Below are 22503 nucleotides of genomic sequence, written 5' to 3'. Positions count from 1 at the left end.
GGCAAGTCATGGAATTTCTCTTTGTCCCAGTTATCTCATTTGAAAAATAAGTGGATTGAAATTTTTTGAATCTGAAAATCTGTGATTTTGAACTAGAAATAGCAGTACATTGTATTTAAGAACTAAACTTTATTTCATTTTTTAGAGCTTAATTTTCCAAAACACAGAAAAGTAGAAATCACATAGGTTACCAAATTATATAAATGCTTTTCATAGTGCCATTCTTTGGTGGTAATATCATTTCTTGTTGCAAAGATGATTTGAGACACTAACTACGTTGTAAAATGCCCCAAAATTACCATGATTTCCATCATAGTTTAAGTACTAGTTTTCGTTATTGGTGGTCTCAAATTCAGAGATGAATAGGAACCATGGATAGAATTTATTTAAGTATATATCTTAGGTATACATTTATTTAGTGTGTGCTGATTAATGTGAAAGTTAAGGTAGAAAACCTAGAGACAACTTTCAGGGGAAAAAAAAAGGTACCATATTAAATGTTTTAGAATTAGGGATTCCCATTCTATATTGAAGATAACATAGTTTCAACACTTGATTATTATAATTTTTTGGGGTTGGGGGAACATGTAATAAAGTAAATGTGTGTAGTAGAGTTACTATTTCCTTTTTTAGTAGAGTATCAATGAAATAGAAGCTTTGCATGGTAGTCTCTAAAACAGCTTTAATCTCATATGGTCGTTATAATGATGAATAAAATATGTTAGGTGTGAAGGGTTATATGATGAATAAAATGTTAGGTGTGAATATGTTGCTGAGAGGCTGAAGGAGCATTCTTCATTCTTTCTTACATATAGAATTATTCTGTTGATGCTTATACCATTTTTTAAAATTTGAGGCATTTACAAACATTTTTAAATGCAATACTATATTGTTAATATTCTTAAATAATTGTAAAGCGGCATGAACGTAAAGCGGGAGCTGGAGTGTCCCTTTCCCAAACCATAATGGTTTTTATTTGATTGTTGTGAGGCAGAATCGTATTGAGGGAGTCTGTTTTCCATTCTGTAAAATGGGCTAAAAATAGCTTCTACTTTGTGTAGTCTGTGAGTAGTAACTGGCATGAATCAAGTACCATGTAAGGGTTTTGGTTTGCTATTATCAGAACTTTAGTAGTGGTAATAAAGGTTGTTCCGCTTAGAGCTTTATAATAAAGTTTTCTTTAAGAAAAGCATTTACATTTTTATTCTAGGCACAAGTAAGTATGTACTTTCTGAACATAGAATCTGCAGTATAAAAAGGCCACATTAAAACTTTAGAAGAGTCCAGGTGTGGTGGCTCATGCCTGTAATCCCAGTACTTTGGGAGGCCATGAGTTGGAGACCAGCCTGGACAAAATGGAAAACCCCATCTCCACAAAAACTAAAAAAAAAAAAAATTAGCCAGGTGTAGTGGCGCATGCCTGTAGTCCCAATTACCCCGAAGGCTGAGGTGAGAGGATCGCCTGAGCCCAGGGAGGTTGAAGCTGCAATAAGCTGTGTCCCATGCCACTGCCCTCCAGCCTGGGCGACACAGTGATACCCTGTCTCAAGAAAAGAAAAAAAATCTTCGGAAGATACTATTAGTATAATTACTTTATAGATTCAAGTATGAAACAGGTCTAAAAAATAAAGGAAAAATGTTTAGTTAATACCAAAAATAAATTATGGTTAAGGCATTGTGGATAGACCTCTGGAAAAATTGTGCTACTGATTTCTACTGTGACTTGTTTTTATGGAACACTGAACATTAAGAAATAATTTGGGTGGTTGACATATCCTGAATTGATTAGAGAATATGCAAAAAGCTTTTTTTCTTTGGGTAATCATCAAATGACATTTAGGAATATATGAAGAGAATTTGGCTATTGCATCTGCCTCCTTCTATACAGTTATTTGTGAGATTTACAACCATCACAATAGTTTGTATTCTTTTTGGAAACTGTCAGAGAAGAGATGTCTTGACTTCTGTTTTGTCAGTCTGTTTATATATATTTTAAACATAATTTAAGAAAGACTTTAGCTTTAGGTTAAATAAATCCTAATCAATTTCAGTTTTTTAGTTGATTCAGAATTTCTTTGTAAGTTAGTTTTTGGTTTTCTTTTTTTTTTTCCCCATAATCTGGAAAGTTGTGGATGAATAATAAGAAAATAATAATAATAATAGTCTAATGCAGCCTCAGCTTAAGTTAAAACCAATTGACAGTCATTCTTCCCTTTCTCAAATTTTATGGGTATTTACCATGTCACTACAGAATTGTAACAAATAAAATGTATCTTGTACAACTTACTCTGAAAAAGTAATACTAAATAGGTTAGTTTCATTCTTACTAGTAGTTTCCTTGTATAAATTTCAGAATTCATAGAAAAATATCTGTAATACTAAGCTAAGTAGCCTTTAGTTGCCAGAGAATACCAAACATAACTTATTTAAAATAAATTCCTATTTTAATGCACTTTTACTTAGAAAAAAATTTTTAACAGCTAATTTTAGGATATTTAAGTTGCTTTTGTGGTTATATCTAAAAGTGGCAAAGGCTATTATAGGAATCAAATTTAAAATTTTAGAAAGACATTTTAAATGTGAACATTCTCAGTTTCTATTATTTTTTGAGAAGCTATGTCAATGAAATTATGAGGAAATTGTGAGTTAATAAATTACTTTGCAATGAATAATGTTATTGGACCTATGGAATATAGAGGAGTGTAAGCATTTTATAACAAATTGGTGAAAATGATAACATGTTTTTTCTTGACGGAATTTGATAAAGCAGGGTACTGAAAAATCACAAACTGTTATCTTATTGAAAAGTGATGAATGTAAGTTGAGAAGTTACTACAGAGAAGGCAATCATCAGTTGTGAGGCAGGTCCTCCTTTAGTTATTTACCTTACACACTCAAAAACAGCCATATTTGAGCTTAGGCATCACAGGTAAGAAAAGGATGGTTGGATCAGAAGTTTTTGATAAGAAAATTTAGGTGGCAACATAGTCGAATGCAACTTCTGCTTATATTAAAACTAAATTGTAAGGAGAATGAGATGTGTGGTATAGGTAAGCCCTAGGTTATCCATGACAGTACAGATGGCTATGGCAGGTTTTTTTTGCAGAAGAGACACGGGAAGAATTCATGTACAGCAGGCCTTCCTTATCTGCGGGTGTCACATCTGTGAATTCAACTGTAGATCAAAATAGTTTAGAAAAAATATATAAAAAATTTTTTAAATACATTGTAACAATTATTTATGTAACATTTACATTGTATTAGGTATTATAAGTAACCTAGAGATGATTTAAAGTGTGCAGGAAGAGTGTAAAGGTTATATGAAAATACTGTGCCAGTTTATATGAGGAATTAGAGCATCCTGGATTTCGATTTTGGTGTGGGGTTTCCTGGAACCATTCCCCCGTGGAGATTGGAGGATGACTGTGTTCTGGACTCCAGCTGACCCATGGTCATGTGTCATGGTCCATTTGGTCTCTGTCATGAATAGAAAAAGGCATGTAACTTGTCTTGGCAAAGGTTATAGTATAATGCAAGAAATACATATCTTGTGTTTGACTCTGGTTTAGTTGTTGGGTGTAGAGACACTAAATTCTAGGTAACTTAGTGAAACATCTGTTGTCTGAAACAACTTTGCTGTCATTGTATAAGAATTGTGTTATTTTGAGTACGGTGCTTGAAACTGAAACATTAAAAATGAAACTGGTCGTTCAAGATTATTTACATTGGGCTTAGTATAAGCAGTTAAAGGATTTTTAGTCTTTAAATTAATACACAGTAACTTTTCAGCAGATTCCTAGATTTGAGTTTAACGTTTTACTAATAATGTTTTAAAGAGAATTTTAAAATTACACAAATTAGCACATATGACCACTTAAACATCAAAACTTGAAAATTTGTTATTTTAAGCAGTTAAATGTTTTCATTTTGTTGTATTTTAAATTATTTTTTATGGAGCATCCCTGCTTTGGTTTATGGAAACCTCAATTCTGAATAGAGTCTCTTTTTTTTTAGCAAGATATAATAGGTTTATGATGAATAAAATTTGGAAGCGTAGTATTGCATTTTCTTTTTTTGTTTGTTTTTCTTTTAGTATTGCATTTTCTTTAAATGACAAATTTGTGTTGGCAGTTGTATTGATAATGTAAACTGAATTATTATCTGAATGAATTCTTAACAGTTGACTAAATTCTGAATATGACATATTCTTTGAAGCTTGTTTATTCACAATTACTTGAGCAAATAGACCATCGAGATTAATTTTGACACTTAATAAGGTTCTATATTAATTTTATTATAATTATAAAGAAATAATAGGCATCTAAGGGTCCTTCTGAGAATAGTTACCCAGGTTAGAGGACTTGACTTGAACTGACTTATATGGGTTCTATTAAGTTTTTAATCAAATCTGTGTGTCGATGGGGAGAAAACTAAAGTTCTAATAAGGAAGCTGTAACATAATAAAAATATCAGTAAACTTGGAATCAGGAGACCTGGGTTTGATTACTATTTCTCCTATTTTCCAAATGTGTGCCCTCAGACAAACTGCTGCCTTTGAACTTCAGTTTTCTTTATGTATGAAATAGGGAGAATACTTAAGCTTATGTGCTCATGAAGATAAATAAATTTTGAGAACACAGCACAGAGTAAGTACTCTGTTTTTCTGTGGAGAAGCTATTACAGTTAAAAAATCAGAAAATGCATTCTTTCTTTAGAGATTATAGATATAATTTAACCCACACTGTTAGTAACAGATTTATAATTGTAAGCTTGGGTGTTTTTAGAATTTTAGGGGCTGGGATTTTAATATAGGCCTTACACAGTAATTAATTATCACATAGTGTTTCTATAAATTTATATTTCTATATTGTATATTATATAATAAATAATAAAATATAATTAATGTATATACAATATATTGTATTTCTATAATTTTGTTTATATGCTACAGTAGTGTACAAATAAGAACTATATTCCAATAAACTGGCCTTTTAGAACTCAAAAACATAATAGAGAGCAGAAGTGTAACTAGCCTTTTATATCTGACAAAACTGTGAGAGAATAGATGTGAGATCTGAAAAAGTGACTTTTTTAGAACCAATTAGGTGTTCAGAACATAAGGATGAAGTGAAAGCCTAGTTAGACAGATGATACTGGTGCCAAACAGTAGGGTCTTATTTTCATAATAATTATATGCTAGAGGAAAGAAGGGCACTTCTAGGTCTTCACAGCTAAACCAAATAATTGGAATGAATATATTGATCTAACATCACTTTGAAAAGGTTGTTAAAAAGATGCTCAAATTTTTTTCCTATTTAGATTTACAAAGATTTTGTTCAACATGAAGGGTCAATATGTAATATAGAATGTAATTAAAGTAACAGCCAACTGTTAGGTATGGTACTAACTGCTTCATATGGTTTAATTTAATAATTTATGACTACTTTCCAAGGTGGTGACTGTTGTGATACCAGTCATACAGATGAGGACACTGAGGCTTAGAAAGAGTAAATGTTTTTCCCACCCTCAGCCTTAGCAACTTTAAACCCAGGCTGTGTGACTTGAGATTTCATGGGATTTTTTTGTTTATTTTGTTTTGTTTTGTTTTGTTTTGTTTTTGAGACAAAGTCTTGCTCTGTCACTCAGGCTGGAGTGCAGTGGCATGATCTCGGCTCACTGCAACCTCTGTCTCCAGGGTTCAGGCAATTCTCTCCTTCTTCAGCCTCCTGAGTATCTGGGACTACAGGCATGTGCCACCACGTCCAGCTAATTTTTGTATTTTTGGTAGAGATGGGGTTTCACCATGCTGGCAGGGCTGGTCTTGAACCCCTGACCTCAAGTGATCCATCCACCTCAGCCTCCCAAAGTGCTGGGATTACAGGCATGAGCTACCATGCCCGGTGAGATTTCGTGTTTTAAACTACTGACCATTTCTTTAAAAACTGAGTAGAGTTCTTAGTGACTGTATGTCTGGTAGAATGCAGCAGCTTCCAGATCTGTTGTATTTTCTTCCCACTGATAACACTTGCCTTTTAACAATACCTTCCACTGAGATAATGGCAAAATTTTTTGGCTGAGAAGGATGGCTGTTTATGTGAAGTAGCATACTATCAGAAAATGTTGTTTTAGCCAAAAATGCAGGATAATAAACCTCTCAAAGAGCTCAGTTTCTTGTTTCTTCCATACTATAATTCACATTCTCAGAAGATGACCCTTTTGTTCAAATTACAATGGGTAATTTTAGACATATTTTATATATGTGATCTGAAAAAGGGATGATACAGATTTTTGACTTGGGCCGAGATGGACAAGGAATGAGCAGAGTTGCTGCTGTTTCACAGAATTCTTTTGTTCTTGCTGATGGAAACGTTGCTAGAACCATGAATCATTCTTTCGATCAGGGGGTGGTAAACTAATGGCTGCTGTGGGTAAATTGTGCAGGAGATCTGTTTTTGGAAGGCCATCAAGCTAAGCATGGTTATTGCATTTTTAAAGAATTGTTTTTAAACAATAAGAACATGCAATGGAGATAGTATATTATTCTTAAAGCCTCAAATATTTACCATATGATGGTTACAAATGTTTGCTGACTTGCACTCTAAATAATATAACATGATATTTTACAAAAAGGATACCTTTGGCTAATTCAGATTTTAACCATGGAAAAGGATTAAAATGGATGGACAGTTAACCAAAGATTGTTGTTCCCATAGCAAGCAACTTAACTGAGAACGGAGGTGGAAGGGACATAAGTTTGAAAAAGCTCTGACTAGCCTCCTGGTTTAGCCAGTAGAGGTGTGAATCTCAATGGGATGGCATCAGGATTTGCATCCATAGGGCCCATTCTTGCATCTTATTGGAGGAGAGAAAATGTTTTGTTCATCAAAAAGGGATGAGAGCTAGGCATGGTGGCTCATACATGTAATCCTAGCTACTTGAGAGGCTGAGGCAGGAGGATCACTTGAGGCCAGGAGTTCTAGACTAGCCTGGGCAACATAGAGAGACGCTGTCTCTAAAAAAATAAAATAAAAATTAGGGGTGATGTAACGCACCTATAGTCTCAGCTGCTCTGGAGGCTGAGGTGGGAGGATCGTTTGAACCCAGGAATTTGAGGCTGCAGTGAGCTGTGACTGTGACCCCTAGTCTTGGTGACAGAGCGAGATCCCCCCACCCCCTTAAAAAACAAACAAAAACAAAATCAGGGTGGATGAGTTTAAAAAGTTTTGAGCACTACTGATACATGGGCATTCTTGGGGAAATTTTAAAAATAGTAATAATAAATTTGGTACTAACTCTTTAATCTGTTTTTACTTTCTAATTTTAAATTAAGGGTTTAGAGCAGTATAATCTTATAAATATTGTAGTTTTATCTTCTACTTTTACCCTTAGAATTTTTAAAAGTGTTCCCTTTTACCTATAGGAATTTATGCTTTTATGCTAGTTTCCTTAGTAGTGCAAGTGAACTGTGAAATGTTTCTCTTTTTCTGGCTCAGTTTAATGTCTGTGTTGAAAACTATTCAAAATGTCTGTTGTGTGACTTGCTTATATCTTGCACATTGATAGATACACATATTTGAGGTAATAGGTAATTTGTGTGATAGTATGAATTGTAGGGTCCAGAGTTAGATTGATATGGTTTGACTCTCTCATGTGCTGTGTTTGAACTTGGGAAGGTCTCAATATCTTTTTAAATAAATTCTATAATTTCTTTATAGAATGGGAATAATGATAGTATATACCTCTCAGAGTTATGAGTAGTTCCATGTAAAACTTACCACACTTACCATAGGGCCTGGCATTCAGTGTGCAGCCAATATATATTAGCTATATTAGTATAATTTATCACACTGACTTTATAATCTGGTCATACTTTTTATGTGTTGAATGTTAAGAATTTGAAAGCACCTAGGGTCACAGAAAGTAACTCGTATATCAGAAATTGGGGATCTTGAGGGGTTATTTTTCCCCTGAAATAATATCGTATGGCAGATTACTGAGAAACCACATATATACAATATAGATAAGAGATTTTATTATTATATTATTTTAAATGTGTCTTTTAATTATTTACCAGTGAAATAAAAGCTAATTTAAATTAAAAGCTTAAGTTTATATTAAAGATATGGGGTTCTTACTAACTTGAAAACTGAAAATCACATTTGTATATCTGTAAATAATGGATTAATATTTATGAAGAATATGAATATGATTAATATGTTTATAAAGAATGTTTAGAAAAAGGTAGAAAAGATTGTTTTATTTTAAAAAATATTTTTGTTTATTCTGTGTGTGTGTGTGTGTGTGTGTGTGTGTGAGAGAGAGAGAGAGGTATAGTTGAGAGCAAAAAGATTCATGGCCCTTGCTCTTTTGTAGTTAATGGTGAAATAGGAAAACATTAAATTACACTTTTAAATGTATAATCACAAGCCGATATATTGAGTTAATAAAGGAAAGTCACAGGAAGTGTGCAACCAAGAAAACAGACTTGGATTGTGTAGAGTATAGAAAAACGAAGTTACATTAGAGGGAAGATCTGAGACCCATGGAAGAGTTGTCTGGGCAAGGAAGTATGGGGAAATGCAGAGTGTATGCTATATGATAAAGTCTGACAGGAGAGAGAGATGATGTGTAAATAACCTGAAAGAAGGCCATGTGTTTGAAACGTGAAAAGTGAGAGTTGGAGAAAGGGACTGGGAATGTGCCAGGTGAAGCTAGAAAAATAAGAAGTGACCATACATGCATTTCTGGGCTGGTAGACCAAGTTAAGGATTTGGATCTTTATCCAAAGAGTGAGGAAAGCATCAGAAGTGTTTTAAGTAGGGGTGACTTGATCCAATATATATTTTGGAAAGAACATTCTAATTGCAGTATAGAGAATAGATTTGAATGGGGCATGAGTGCATATGGGAAAGGTATGCGTTTATTGCAAAGATTATTTGGACTGTTATGGAGATACAGGTAGATGGATTTAAAAATAGGAAGGAAAAATTAAGTTGAACTTGGTGACTGCTTGGATATTGGGAATATGATGGGAAGGAGGAAGGAATGGACTGTGTACAAAATGCAGCTCCTTGGTTTCTGGCTTCTAAGGTTGGATAAATGGGGTTGACATCCACCAAGGTAGGGAACACTTTAGTGGGGAATGTTTTCATGAGGATCCATCAATTCAGTTTTGCATATGTTGAGTTTCAGATGCTTTGGGGCTCTAGAGAGCTGTTTAAGAAAGTTTGATATGCAAGTCTATGCTATAAATAGAAATTTGGCAATCATTGTTATAACAGTTGTCCAAAGAGAGAGTATATAGTGAGAAGAAAAGAGGATCTGGAACTGGACTCTGGTACCCAGGATCTTAAGGAACTTCACTATTTAATGGCTATATAGAGAAGTATAAGCCTAAAAGAAAAATGAGAAGGAATGGTTGGAGAGGAAGAAAGCAAGCCAAGGAGTGTCACGAAAGTTAAGAGAAGATAGTTTGCAAATGAGGAAGTGTTCAACAGTTAGGTGAAATATTATGGGACATTACATAAGGTATAGATTTAAAAATGCTTATTGGAGTTATTGATAATTGAAGGTGAACTTTTGATAAGAGCTATTTTTTGTAAAGTCATGAGTGTGGGAGCTAGTGTGGAGTAGAGTGAGGAGAGGATGGGATATGAAATGAGATGGACTATGGACCATTCTTTTAAAAACGTTTCCGGAGAGGAAGAGAACGGGAAAGGGGTAGCCAGGATATTTGGGTGGGGAGGTGTTGGATGATAGCAGTTAGGCAGGATTTTTGTTTTTTCCTAAAGTGGATGCAAAATGATCATGTTTACATGTAGATGGGAAGGAGTTGGTTGAGAGGAAGTTAGTGTGCATACTAGAAGGTGGAGGTCTAATTTATAGTGTAGGATTTCCGTGCAGTCAGGTAAGTTAGGATTCAAAGCATAGGTAGAGGGATTGGATCTTAAATATTTATTAAGAGGGATAGTTGTGTTAGTAAGAGATAGAATTGGTACAGGTGTAGATAGGTTTACAGATTTGATGGGGAAGAAACAGAAAGCTTCAGCTTTAAAAAAGGTTCTCCTGTAAAGTAGGTTAGGTCATCTGCTGAGAAAATGAGGGGTGGGGAAGAGGATTCTTGGGAAAGAGAGGATAATAGCATTGTTAGTTAGTCTGTTTCCACTGTTCTTTCCAGAGACCCTTTCATGGTGGTACCTCAGGGACTGCTAAGAGGAAGCAAGTAGAGAGTCAAGCATTGAGATATGTGTTCCCTGATGCCACTTAAGTAAGAATACTTTGAGTACCTTTACTTTAATCTGTTTTGTCTAAAATTTTGTTTGAAGACACGTTCTAAGGCTTTCTTTAAACAGTGTTTTAAAACTATTAGAATTGGCCAGACGCTGTGGCTCATGCCTGTAATCTCAGCACTTGGGAGGCCTGGGGGGCGAATTACTTGAGGTCAGAAGTTCGAGACCAGCCTGGTCAACATGGCGAAACCCCGTCTCTACTGAAAATACAAAAATTAGCCGGGTTAGGTGGTGGGGCGCCTGTAATTCCAGCTACTCGGGAGGCGAGGCAGGAGAATCACTTGAACCTGGGAGGCGGAGGTTGCAGTGAGCCGAGATCCCGCCATTGTACTCCGTCCTGGGTGACAGAGGGAGACTCCGTCTCAAAACAAACAAACAAACTCACCCCAAAACTATTAGAATAAAGAATTATACCATGTAAAGAAATTTTACTGCATCTGTTTTTATGTGCTGGGATAGGTGCTAACAAAATGTTTTGTTTTTTGAGAGTGGGGAAGTCAGTAGTTTCTGCATATTCTTAAATCTTCATATATCCAACTAGAACTTTATTAAGCACTTAACTGTAAGTAGTGCATTAGGTATTGGGTAGACAGAGGTAAACATGGCCCAGTCTCTCCTTATGCAGGACACAGACAAGTAAACTGGCAGTTTTAGTATAGTGCATGAGTCTTAATGAGCCCCCAAAACAGGGCAAATAATGGTAGGGCTTGTGTATTTTTTGGGGGAAGAAGATCATAGCTGTCATTAGATTCTTAAAAGTCTAGGTATCAAAATATATTAAGAACAATTAATATGTCAAGTACTACACAGTGCTAGAGGGATGAAAGGACATTCGAGGAGTATAATGTGCTGTGGGAACACAAAGTGTCCAAAAAGGGGCACAGGTGGTGTAAATAGGTCATGGAAGGCAGTGAGTGAGACATAGACTGAGACATGAAGGAGAATGAGGTGTAGAGGTGAGCAGGTAAGACAAGATTGCCAGCAGAGGGATCAGCTTGTATAAAGTCTCAAAAGCCAGAGAAAGCACAAGGAATTTAAGAACTGGAAGTATCTCTTCTAACTTTAAAATGAAAGTTGATTTTGAAAAATTCAAACATTCTAAATCACCAAAGAAAGCTTGAGTCAGAGTAGATTCATAATGTTTTATTGAAAGATAGAATATTACAGTAAGGATTTTCAGTTTCACTACCTGAAAATATATTTTGTCAGAGGATACTAAAACAGGATCATCACACATCTGAAGTTAATAAGTAATGAACTTCCGTCTTCTTTAAAGTAAAATTTTTAAAAGGAATTTTGATCAGTTAAGTCACATTAAAATAATCATTTGCAAGCTTAGAACTGGAAGCAACCTTACAAGTATTATAGACTTCTAAATTTTATTTTTAAGTAAATTATTTTGGGGAAGATTAAAGAAAAGTATATGATTTTAAAAACTCATTTTGGTAAGTTTTCTTTTAAATGCTTTTTTATTTAGCTAATCATAGTAGTGTTTCCTAAAGTATGTTCTGAGTGAATGTGATAGATATTATTAGGGAAAAAAGAGATTCTGTAGCTAAATGAGTTTGGGAAATTATCTCAGGATTTCTCAGAGACTTCAATGTCAGTGTGCTTTTTGACTGCAAAACAAGGAGGTAGTATGTATAATTCATATGATACATACTCTATTAGAACTCCTTTTTCCAAAAGTACTCATTTTACTGGCTTATCACCTACTGTATGCCAAACTCTGCTGTTTTAAATAATCTTACCAAAGATTATTTGGTGGCAGTATGGCTCCATGTTATCTTTGTGAAAGGAGTTTATTTTGATAAAGAGTAAGGTAGGTTTCTCCTGTTGGCTTCAGTTTAGATGGGTGAGTATTAGCTACCTTTAAAAACATATCGTTCATGGATTTCTGCAGTTAGAGTATAGCAGGTATTGCAAGATGGAATGAGATGATTTAAATCCTCACCTCCCCCCATATCAGTCTTATCAAAAGGAATTCATGTTAAAGTTGCCATTACTTGGTAAACTTGAGGAACAATTTTCAAATTTCTTGGTCTTAGGACCCCTTTACACTTACTAAAATTTATTGAAGTTCCTTTATTTGTGTAGTTTATAATCTGTTGGTGTTTACCATATTAGAAACTTAGCATTTAACATATTAGAGACCTATTAAATAATACTAATAAACTAATCTCATGTTAATATAAGTAACATTTTTATAATAATTATTCCCAAACAAAACAAATTTGTGAGAAGCGTGGCATTGTTTTACATTTCTGTGAATCTTTAATATCTGGCTTAATAGAGGAGACATTTTCCTATCTGCTTCTGCATTCAGTCTATTAAGACATCACATGTTATGTGTCCTGTGGAAGCCTCCACCGTGCATTCATGAGAAGAAGTGAAAAACAACTAATATAGTATTATTCATAAGTTTTTATCTGAGCGACCTCCAGGGGTTCCCAAAACATACTTTGAGAACAGCTGAACTAGATAATACTGTGGAAATTTTTTTCTAACTTGATAGCTAATTATAAAGTAATACAATAGTATTTTTTTCAATATAATTTTATTTAGATCGTGAATATTGTTTATTTACTGAAAGACTAATAAAAATATTAGCATTTCATATCATGGTTTCAAATGCCGGTATAAATTAAGCAGTATTTTGAAGTTGTTCCAAAAGTGCTCAAACTTTTTATAGTGGGTAGCTTTATTTTATGATTGAAAGATATTTAAAGCAGCAGTTGGAATTTTGCCTTTCTCTCTGTAAGGTTTTTGGTAAATTGTGAAATTTTGGTAAATTGTGAAAAGATGTTAAGTGTTCTAAAATTTTTTAATAACAAACTATCAGTTGTTTTTAGTTCTTAATTATTCTGGAGATTTGCTTTACATCAAAGACGCAAAACAAAATATTTTATACTTGGATGAATTTTTTTATTGTTGCTCAAAGATTTTGAAAATTAAAATGATAAACTGAAACATACTGTATTTGTCTTTTACATAATAGGTGAAGTATTACAGACACTTAGCACCTGATCACTTGCTGCAAATATGTCATCGACTAGGACCTCTTCTTGAACAAGAAATTCCTCAAAGTGTTCCTGGAGTACAAACTTTATTAGGAGCTGGAAGACAGTCTTTACTACGCACAAATAAAAGTATGAAAATTTTCTCATAGGATTTAGACATACTTTATCTCACTTTTGTTTTTGTGTTCTTTGTATGCATAAAAATACATGTGTTTAATAGGCTGCAAGCATGTTGTGTGGAAAGGATCTGCTCTGGCTGCGTTGCACTGTGGAAGACCACCTGAGTCACCAGTTAACTATGGTAGCCCACCCAGCATTGGTGAGTTGTTTGAGTTCACTAGTAGTTAATAGCCTCTTGGTAAAGAGCTTTTGAAAATGAAAAGGTTTTTTACTTACTGTGGTATTAGAGAACTTCATATTATGTACATCTGCATTCAAAAAGAAAAAAATAGATTTTTTTTCTTATTAGTAGTTTTAGTAGTGAAAAAGTCATGTATAATTAGAGATTGTGCACATTGCACCTTATGTAGGCCAATTAGCTCATTGGAATTTTATTTTTACGAAAGTTCCATATTAAGGTATATATTATTAGGTCGAGTTAGTAGAATCTATATAATTCAGATTAGTTATAATGGTAGGAGACAAAAATAGTTATCTTTTTAAGAGCACAGTACTTTTTTTTTTTTTCTTTTTTTGGCTAGAGTTTCAAAGAGGGAGTACTGATGCAAGTATGTCTTCTTGAGATGCCTCCTAGGTTCATGCCTTTCACATCTGGTACTACCAGGCCCTTGCCTTACCTGGATTAATACAGCATCATCCAAACTAATCTTCTTGCCTATGGTGTCTCCTATCTCTTCCAGTATAGTGTGTAACACTGTAATAGTAACCTTATTCAGTTCTACCTTTGTTGTGTCACTCTTCTGCTCAAGATAGTATAAAGAGGTTAAGATATTTTAATAGTGTTGTACTTTCTCTAAGTGTACTCCTAATTTTCAGAGACCTTCAAAGTTCAATCATAGCTTATTTTCCACTCTCATGTTCCTGCCTAGCCAGGAATGTTACTCTTCTTTCTTCTACCTGTTCAAATCTTACTTAATTCTTTTCTGGATACTTATTATACAGATAGTAAGTTTTATATGACTTTGGTTTGGCATTTATATATATATAGATAGATACATATTTCTATCATTTTACTTTCAACTTTTTGTTTCCTTTTATTTCTTGTGTTTTAAAAATATAAAAGTGGCTTTTAAAAATACGATATGACAATCTTTGTGTTTTATCTGGAACATTTAGTCATTTACATGTAATCATTGATGTACTTGGGTTTAAATCTACTATCTAACTTGCTGCTTTGAAGGCAATCCTTTTTTCTCTAATTGTTTTTAAGATTTTTTCTCTTTCTGGTTTTCTGCAGTTTGAGTATGATATGTCTTGACGTTAATTTTTTTAAAAATTTGTCTTGTTTAGATTCTGGAAATGTCTTTTACTGACATTGAAAAATTCTCAGTCATTATCTTAAAATAACCTCTGTGTTCCTTTCTCTCTCCTTTCCTATGGGACTTAAACACTTTATCCGCTTTGTTATCCTTTCTTCTATGTTTTACATGTTTTTGACTCTCTGATGTATTCTGAATTGTTTCCTCTGACTTAACTTTTCAGAGATAACCTATGTGATATATGTGTGGTGGGTAATCATCTATGATTTTTTTTAAAACATAAGATTGTCCTGTTTAAATAATTTCAATATATAATCTTGCTATAATGAACAACCATTAAAACAACAAAAAAATTTGAGAGACGAGGGTATATTTGTACTTAGAAAAGTATTCTAAGGTGGTATAATAGGTTTCCTGAAAGAAGGGAAAGATAAAACATTACAGGAGTTTTCCCATTTAGGAAAAGTTTATCCTGTCTTTGAAAAACTATAGATCCATATAATAAGGAGAACATGTTATGCTTGTTCTTTCAGTACATTGTCAGTCAGGCCTGTGGTAGGTAATCAAAGTGCAAGAATGATTGATGGTAAATAACATTTGCTTAGTGAGTAATTCCTGTATGCCAGACACTGTTCTAAGCATTTTCTATTTATTTACTCTTTTAAAACCTTAAATGTTCTATAGGTAGGAACTATTGTGCTTATTTTACAGAGGAGACTGAAGCATGGAAAGATTTTGGTAACTTGACCAAGTTCACACATGCAGTGAGAAGTGAAGCCAGGATTCAACCCAGACTGTTTGACTCCATTATGCTATGCTTTATTCCCAGTAAACTAAATTTATTAATAATAACACTTGGCTACTCAAGAAAATTGGTGTTAGTCATTTTTTGGAAAAGCGTACCAAATATTTATAAAATCAGATAAAATATTTTAGGCCACGTCATTGATGGTCAGATTAGTAAATACTGCTGACAAGGAGAGAGGAACATTTATCTTCCCTTATTCACAGGAGATACATTCTGAGATCTGTAGTGGATGCTGGAAACAACAGATGGTACAGAACCCTATATATACGTATGGCAAAAATACCTTGGGTTTTGCATCCAAGCATAGAAATGTAATTGATTCATTTAGGTAACAGAATTAATTGCCAAGCAGGTGATTGATGTACCTTTCTGAAAGACTATTTTATTTTTAGAGTTTAAGATAAATTTTTTTTCTCTCTCTTCCATTGTGATTTTCAGGAAATCTTTGCTTTATGTTAAGAAACACCTGTAATGGATTGCCCATTTTGCCTACTTTTAAAAATTGTATTTACATATATTTTTTGAAAGCACTACAGAGAAGCTAGACTGATCAAAATGACTAAACTTACATAGTCATAGTTTAGTGTCTGTGTTTTGCTAGAGTTCACCATGGTATATATTTTGTTTTATTATCACTATAAAGTTATGAACAGGATGGTGATGGGGAGAAATAATTCATCAGTCTTCTTGCCAGAATAGTTGCCTGCATAGTGGTACAATGCATTATTTCAAGCTGTTACAGTATGGTTCAGAAGATTGAAAAAAATATATATGAATGTTTGTAGTACTGACTTATTTCTTCTTTTGTTGAGTCTTTGCCATTTTCTGTCTGGCTACCTTTAAAAGTTTTCTTTGCTCTTTCCTTGGTCAGTGTGGTATTACCAAGTATCAGTGGAGGTAAGAAAAAACTCTTGACATTTTAGCTTTTCTTAAGATACGTACATAGATTTAAACTTCTAATATAGATCCCAAATATTGAAATTTTGACACATTTGGGGTAGTAGTTTTTCTTTAAATAAACTTTTAATTTTGGAGTAAGAAATAATTTACTGAGAAGTTACACAGATGGTTTAAAGAGCTCCTGTATACCCCTCATGCAGTTTCCCCAAATGTTGTACTTTTGCATTACCTGGTCTATTTCTCCGAACTACTAAGCCAACATTGGTGCATTACTGTTAACTAAACAGCAGACCTTATTCATATCTCACTAAATTTTCCCACTAATTACGTTTTCTTATTCCAGGATCCAGTCCAGGATACCGTACTGGACATAGGGTTTGTTAATTTTTTATTGGACTTCTTACTGTAGTTCAGAGGATAATTTTAGGTTAAGCTTGTGGCAAAATTGGATTTTCTTAGATATTTCAAACCATATGGAAACTGTTGGACCTCTTGAATATCTCACATTCATCTCAAACTTAAAAATACCTAAAATGTAATTTTTGACAGTCTCTGAACCTTGTTACTCCAAGCCAGAAGCCTGGAGATAATTTTATTTTAGATTTACTGTTCATTTCTTATGTCTGTTTAATAAATAATACCTGTTTATTCTAGTTTCTTGAATTTGTTCTCCATTATCATTGCCACAGCCACATTTCAGGCCTTGGTACTTCTTGCCTGGAGTCCTACATTATTCATTCACTCGCTAAGTAAATATTGTATATCTCTAATTATATCTGGCACTGGGCTAGGGTCTGGAGTTGCGGATAAGCAAGAACAAGGCCTCTGCTCTCCCAGAACTTAATTGCTACTTGAGCCCCTGTCCCTAGTCTGTTACTGTATGTATCCTAGGAGTCAGATTCTAACCAGGGTTTTTTAACCTTGGCACTGTTGAGACATTTTGGGCCAGATAATTCCTGGGTGTAGGCAGCTTTCCTATGCATTGTTGGATGTTTATTAGCATCCCTGGCCTCTGATTGCTAATTGCCAGTAGCATCCCCACTACCCCCTTGTCACAATTTAAAAAGTCTCCAGACATTGCCAGATATCTCCTGGGCAAAATTATCACTGCTCTAAACTTTTTGAAGTGCACATATTACCATGTCATGCCTCCTCCTTTCCCCCATTGAGAGTGACTGAATGATAGCGTCAACCATTTTAATGTGTCACACAAGACTGACCTTTTCCCACTTTTCCTGCCATGTCCTCACCTGCACTTTGTGCTCTAGCTTAGTACAACTCTTTGGCAGTTCTTAGCATCAGCCATGTTGGTTTTCATCCTTTTGTCTCCTCACATGTTTTATTTCTCCCTGGAATGCCCCTCTGTTTTCTGTACATTGTACAAATATCTGTTTATCCTTTAAAACTCAGATGTTAAACTGGGCATAATTAAGTGGTTTTACTTATCTCTACTATTGATTTTATCACGTGGTTATGGCTATTTATTTACCTTTGTTTCCTCTACTATACTGTTAGGTCCTGGAGGACAGACATTATGTTTTATTGCTCTTTAGAGACCCAACTCTTCAGCATTAGTAAATATTATATAAAAAGTAGTAGGTAGTTGATGAAATTGATACACTGGGATGGGACAAGTAAAGTTCAAAGGTGGGTAAGGCATTACAAAAATGGAGTGAAGGTTGGTAGAAAGAAGAGAAGCTTGATCCAAGAATAGCTTTGTGGTAAGAGAAGATAAAATCACCAAACCAGAAGCTGATTTTTAAGAAATTAAGGTTTCTGAGTAGACTGAGTAGACTGAGTTATCAGTTCATTACACTCGGAATATAAAATACATACCTATACAATTTGAGAAGCCACTTGAGCTTGTCTCAGTGTTTTCTTACCCTGTTTTATTTTATTATGTGCTTATAATTCCCAACTACTTTGAACCTTTCAGTCTTTGATGTAAGTTGTGAAAATTGAACTAGAACTCAGTCTCAGCAAGAGACCCAAAGTGGTCCACCTGCCTTCCAGTGCTCTAGAACCTCCTTTAATACTGTTTTCAAAAGCAAAGACAAAAGATCCCACTGATCTGTTATTATTACTAGCTTCTGATTCTTTTATTGTGGAAGAGAGATGTGAGTGTGTACTTGGCATGGCAGCATTTACTTCCAAAGGTATTAGCGAATCTTTGGTATTGTCCTTTCTCTTACCTCCATACCCACATTATGCCTGTTTTCAGATATAGTTTATTCTATATTTGCTTATACTTCAGTAATAAATGTGCATGAGTAAGGGGAGATAGGAAAGAAGAGACCTAAATACATTAAAAGGGTTTTTAAGGTTAAATTTGGAAGTTGGTTTAATGCATGTTTATCTTGTGAAAAAGATTGTAATACATTAAAGCAATTTCTGCTGATTGCTTTGTTTGCATTTTTCTTACATTCGACATGTTAGCAAAGTAAACTTTTTATCTTTAGGTCTTTCATTTGTCATCTTTTTTGGTGTTTTGCCTAAGTATTTCTGTATTTTTATTTTACTTGTCTGTGGAGGGTTGCTATTAAGTTCTGCAGTTTTGGGTGAGGATAAGGAGTTTTGAGAATCCTGATTCTTAAACATGTTTGAGTGTAAGGAAAAAACTTTGCCTTGAAAAGTAGCTTCACTACCCAGACATCCAATTAATGCTAAGAAGCCTTTGCATTAAAAAAAAAAAAAAAGTCTTAAATCTTGTCTACATTTATAATTTTGTGATTCTCTGAGAAAACTAGTTTGAATAAAGATAGCAAACAGTCACTTAAAGCTAGATGCAAATCTTTGTAGAGAAGACTCTTCTTTCTCACCTTGTGCTATATTTTGCCATATTTCCAATATTGTGTTTGAATTATTCTGTAGCTGGTAATTTCTTAAATTTATTCAATCAAGGTTTTTTTTTCTTAGACTCTTAGGTTTATGTTTTTCCTCATATATTTCTTACATAATTATTAGAATGATTTTTTTATATTACAAATATATGAGATTACATAATTTTAATATATAAGTTAACAGTTACATATAATTCAGCAAATTATAGGATATAATGTATGGGGTTTTTTTCCTGTTCACTTATCTTTTTCTAATATGCTGTATTCAGTTTTTTCTTTCCATTTTCTTAATCCATACTTTATTCCTAGTTAGATATCTACTCATCACTTATTTAAATGTATTTATTTTAACCTATTGTTTCTCAGTAACCATTTTTACTTTTAGAGCTCATTTTCTTCTGTTTTTCTAGTCATAATTTTAGTCTTATAAAGGTTTTATACTTCGCTTTTTTTTTGTTTGTTTGTTTAATGATTGTTGACTCAGTTATATTCTTTTTTGTCTTGGTCTTTGTTTTTTAGTGTTTTCCCTGAATGGTCTTCATATTTCTATTTGACACAGGTTTTGTTGTTTTATTAACTGTTTTCTCCCTAGCCCCCTCCCCTGCCTTTCTATTTCCTCCCTTTTTTTGCCTGTTAAAAACAGGTTAGCTGTGAGAGACTTTCAGGGTGTATTAGCATTTTTTTTTTTTTTTTTTTTAGAGAAATAATGTTCATTATGCCAAAGTATCAAATGTACAAAATATATATATATATTTTTTCCTCTGCTTAAATTTCTTTTGAAATTAATGGTTGACAAAAAAAAGGGGGCGAAACTTTGAAGAAATGAAACTCCCTTAGGTGAGTTTAAATTGTTGCTTTTCTAGCTAGCTGTGTTTTAATTTCTTCTGTAACTAATAGGATAACATTTGTTTTTAGGTTATAGATGTAATGAGGGATATCCCCTCTACTTTATATAAAACATCTGGCAAGCAATTCCGGTAGTAATTAGGAATCACTAGCCATTTTCCCTTTTAGTTTGCATCACATATTTTTCCAGAGTGATTATTGGGATTGATTTTGTTGAATATATATCTGTGTAGGTGAAGCAAATTATGATATTATTTTCTCATAAGGTCATGACTTTTTACTTTGAATTTCTTCAGGGATCCTTTGAAGTTACATATTCAATGTTTTCTTAGATATCTTTTGGACCTGGGAAGTCCATGATCAGATCAGGCTGAATAGATATTTTTATAGACAAAGGAATAATTTGTTCAGCTCCATAAGGAAGCCTCGGGGAAAATTGGTCTCCAACAAAAGTCTTTTAAAAAGTAAAAGAAAACTATGTTCAGTTAAATTAACTTTTATGACACATGAAGATTTGATTGTTTAAGGACAGTCCATATCAATGTTAGTATAAAATACCTTTGAATTTGCAAAACATTTCGTCTCGTCTGTTTTCTATAGCAACCCTTTAAGGTAACCCTACATTTTTAATTTAATTTTATTCTTTTGAGATTGAGTCTCGCTCTGTTGCCCAGGCTGAAGTGCAGTGGTGCAATCTCGGCTCACTCCAACCTCCTCCTCCCAGGTTCAAGCCATTCTTCTGCCTCAGCCCCTCAAGTAGCTGAGACTGCAGGCATGCACCACCACACGCGGCTAATTTTTGTATTTTTAGTAGAGACGGGGTTTCACCATGTTGGCCAGGCTGGTCTCGAACTCGTGACCTCAAGTGATCCACCCACCTCGATCTCCCAAAGTGCTGGGATTACAGGTGTGAGCCACCGCACTTAGCTGATCCTACTTTATTAATGGGGAAACTGAAGCTTAGAAAAGCAGTAACCAATGACATTATATCTCTCTTTTTGTGTGTATATGTATGCATGTACCTCAGATCTTATGCTTTTAACTTTATGTCACATTTATATAGCACCTTTTTGCCTTCTCTGTGAAATTCTTTATGTGTTAATGTGCCAGCTCTGTCCATTTGTTGATTTGGTAATAGCAGTTGTTTGAATTTTGCTTCAGTATTTGAACTCTAGAAACAATGAAACATGGTGTGTTCTTTTGAAGTTTTTATATAGTGCCAGATACTTATGAGATCAGGTATTTAATTCCTTGAGAAAGTGTTGATAATTTTGGTGTCAAGCTGATTAAATTTTTTCTAAAATGAAATTTTGTTTTGAGAACCCTTTGATTTTTTTGCAAAGTTAGCTTTTGCTTTTAGTTATATCCTTTCCAATTCATTCTCATTGTGGTCAAGAGAAAACTGCAATGAATTATCCCAAAGTAAATCTTACTATGTATGTTACTCCATTCTTTTCTTCCCCAAAACTTCAACCCATTATTACTGGAATTTAGTCCAAAATACCTAACGTAGCTTAGAAAGCACTCTATATAGTCCGCCCCCCTACCTTCTCAGTCTCTTCTCTTGACACTTGCCCTTTCTGTGCTCTGTGTGCAAGTCAATCTTGACTTCTTTATGTTGCTTGAATGCTATGCTCTTTCTAGCCTCAGGCTATTGCACATGCTGTTTCCTCAACCTGGAATATGCTCCGCTCCCATCAGCATTCTGTGGCTGTTCATTTTTCAGGTCTTAGTTTAAATGTCAGTTTTTCAGAGAAGTTTTCCCAGACTCCCAGATATCCACCCCTCAGCCCCAATGTGTTTAGAACCCTTTTGCTATATATTTCAAGATTTCCCTATACCTTCTGTTTGATAACACTTAACATTGTTGTAAGTCCTTGTTTCATGTCTTTCTTCCCTGCTAGACTGCAATCTCCATGAGGGTAAGTACCATGTCTTTTCTTTTTCCCTCTTATATTCTCTAGCCCATATTTGGCTCATATAGGTGCTCTATAAATGTTTGTTGACTCAAAATTGAGTGATTAAAATGTTTGACATTAAAAAACCCACCTAACTTAAAAAATGTTTATTTAAAAGAAAAATAAATTGTTATTAAAACAACTGTAAACATTTTAAAATATTTAAAACTGAAAACATTATGTCATTGTGTGTTTTCTACTTGAACTAGCATCAGACTGGTTTCCAGGAAATAAAATAGGAGGAAGATTAAATACTATTCCTAATAATTATCATATCTACCCTTTTTATTAGTGCTCTTTATGTACTTGGTTCATGAAATTTTTTGCTTACTTCTTAGAATCATCTTTTCATTTTCTGTATTTTATTTCAGTTTAGTATTTGGGTTTTCCTTTTCAGACATTA

At 33.9% G+C, this 22503-nt stretch overlaps 1 protein-coding gene across 3 annotated transcripts in view; it reads left to right on the top strand.

Annotated features, from left to right (window-relative positions):
- The window catches only part of PHIP (pleckstrin homology domain interacting protein), a 139208-nt gene that overhangs the window by 6462 nt on the left and 110243 nt on the right, over positions 1–22503 (top strand). For 2 of the 3 annotated variants that reach the window (XM_009242016.4, XM_002817078.6), the window contains exons 5-6: positions 13288–13438; positions 13530–13628. In XM_009242016.4, the coding sequence (XP_009240291.2) occupies positions 13288–13438; positions 13530–13628 (250 nt within the window). Of the gene's footprint in view, positions 1–8186; positions 10268–13287; positions 13439–13529; positions 13629–22503 lie in introns of those variants that run through there. The other variant, XM_054557779.2, reaches the window with a different exon arrangement.

The sequence above is a fragment of the Pongo abelii genome, chromosome 5 (genome assembly GCF_028885655.2).
Source record: "Pongo abelii isolate AG06213 chromosome 5, NHGRI_mPonAbe1-v2.0_pri, whole genome shotgun sequence".
Lineage (NCBI taxonomy): Eukaryota > Metazoa > Chordata > Mammalia > Primates > Hominidae > Pongo > Pongo abelii.
Note: the sequence above shows the minus strand (reverse complement) of the source record. Positions and strands in the feature narration are given on the sequence as shown.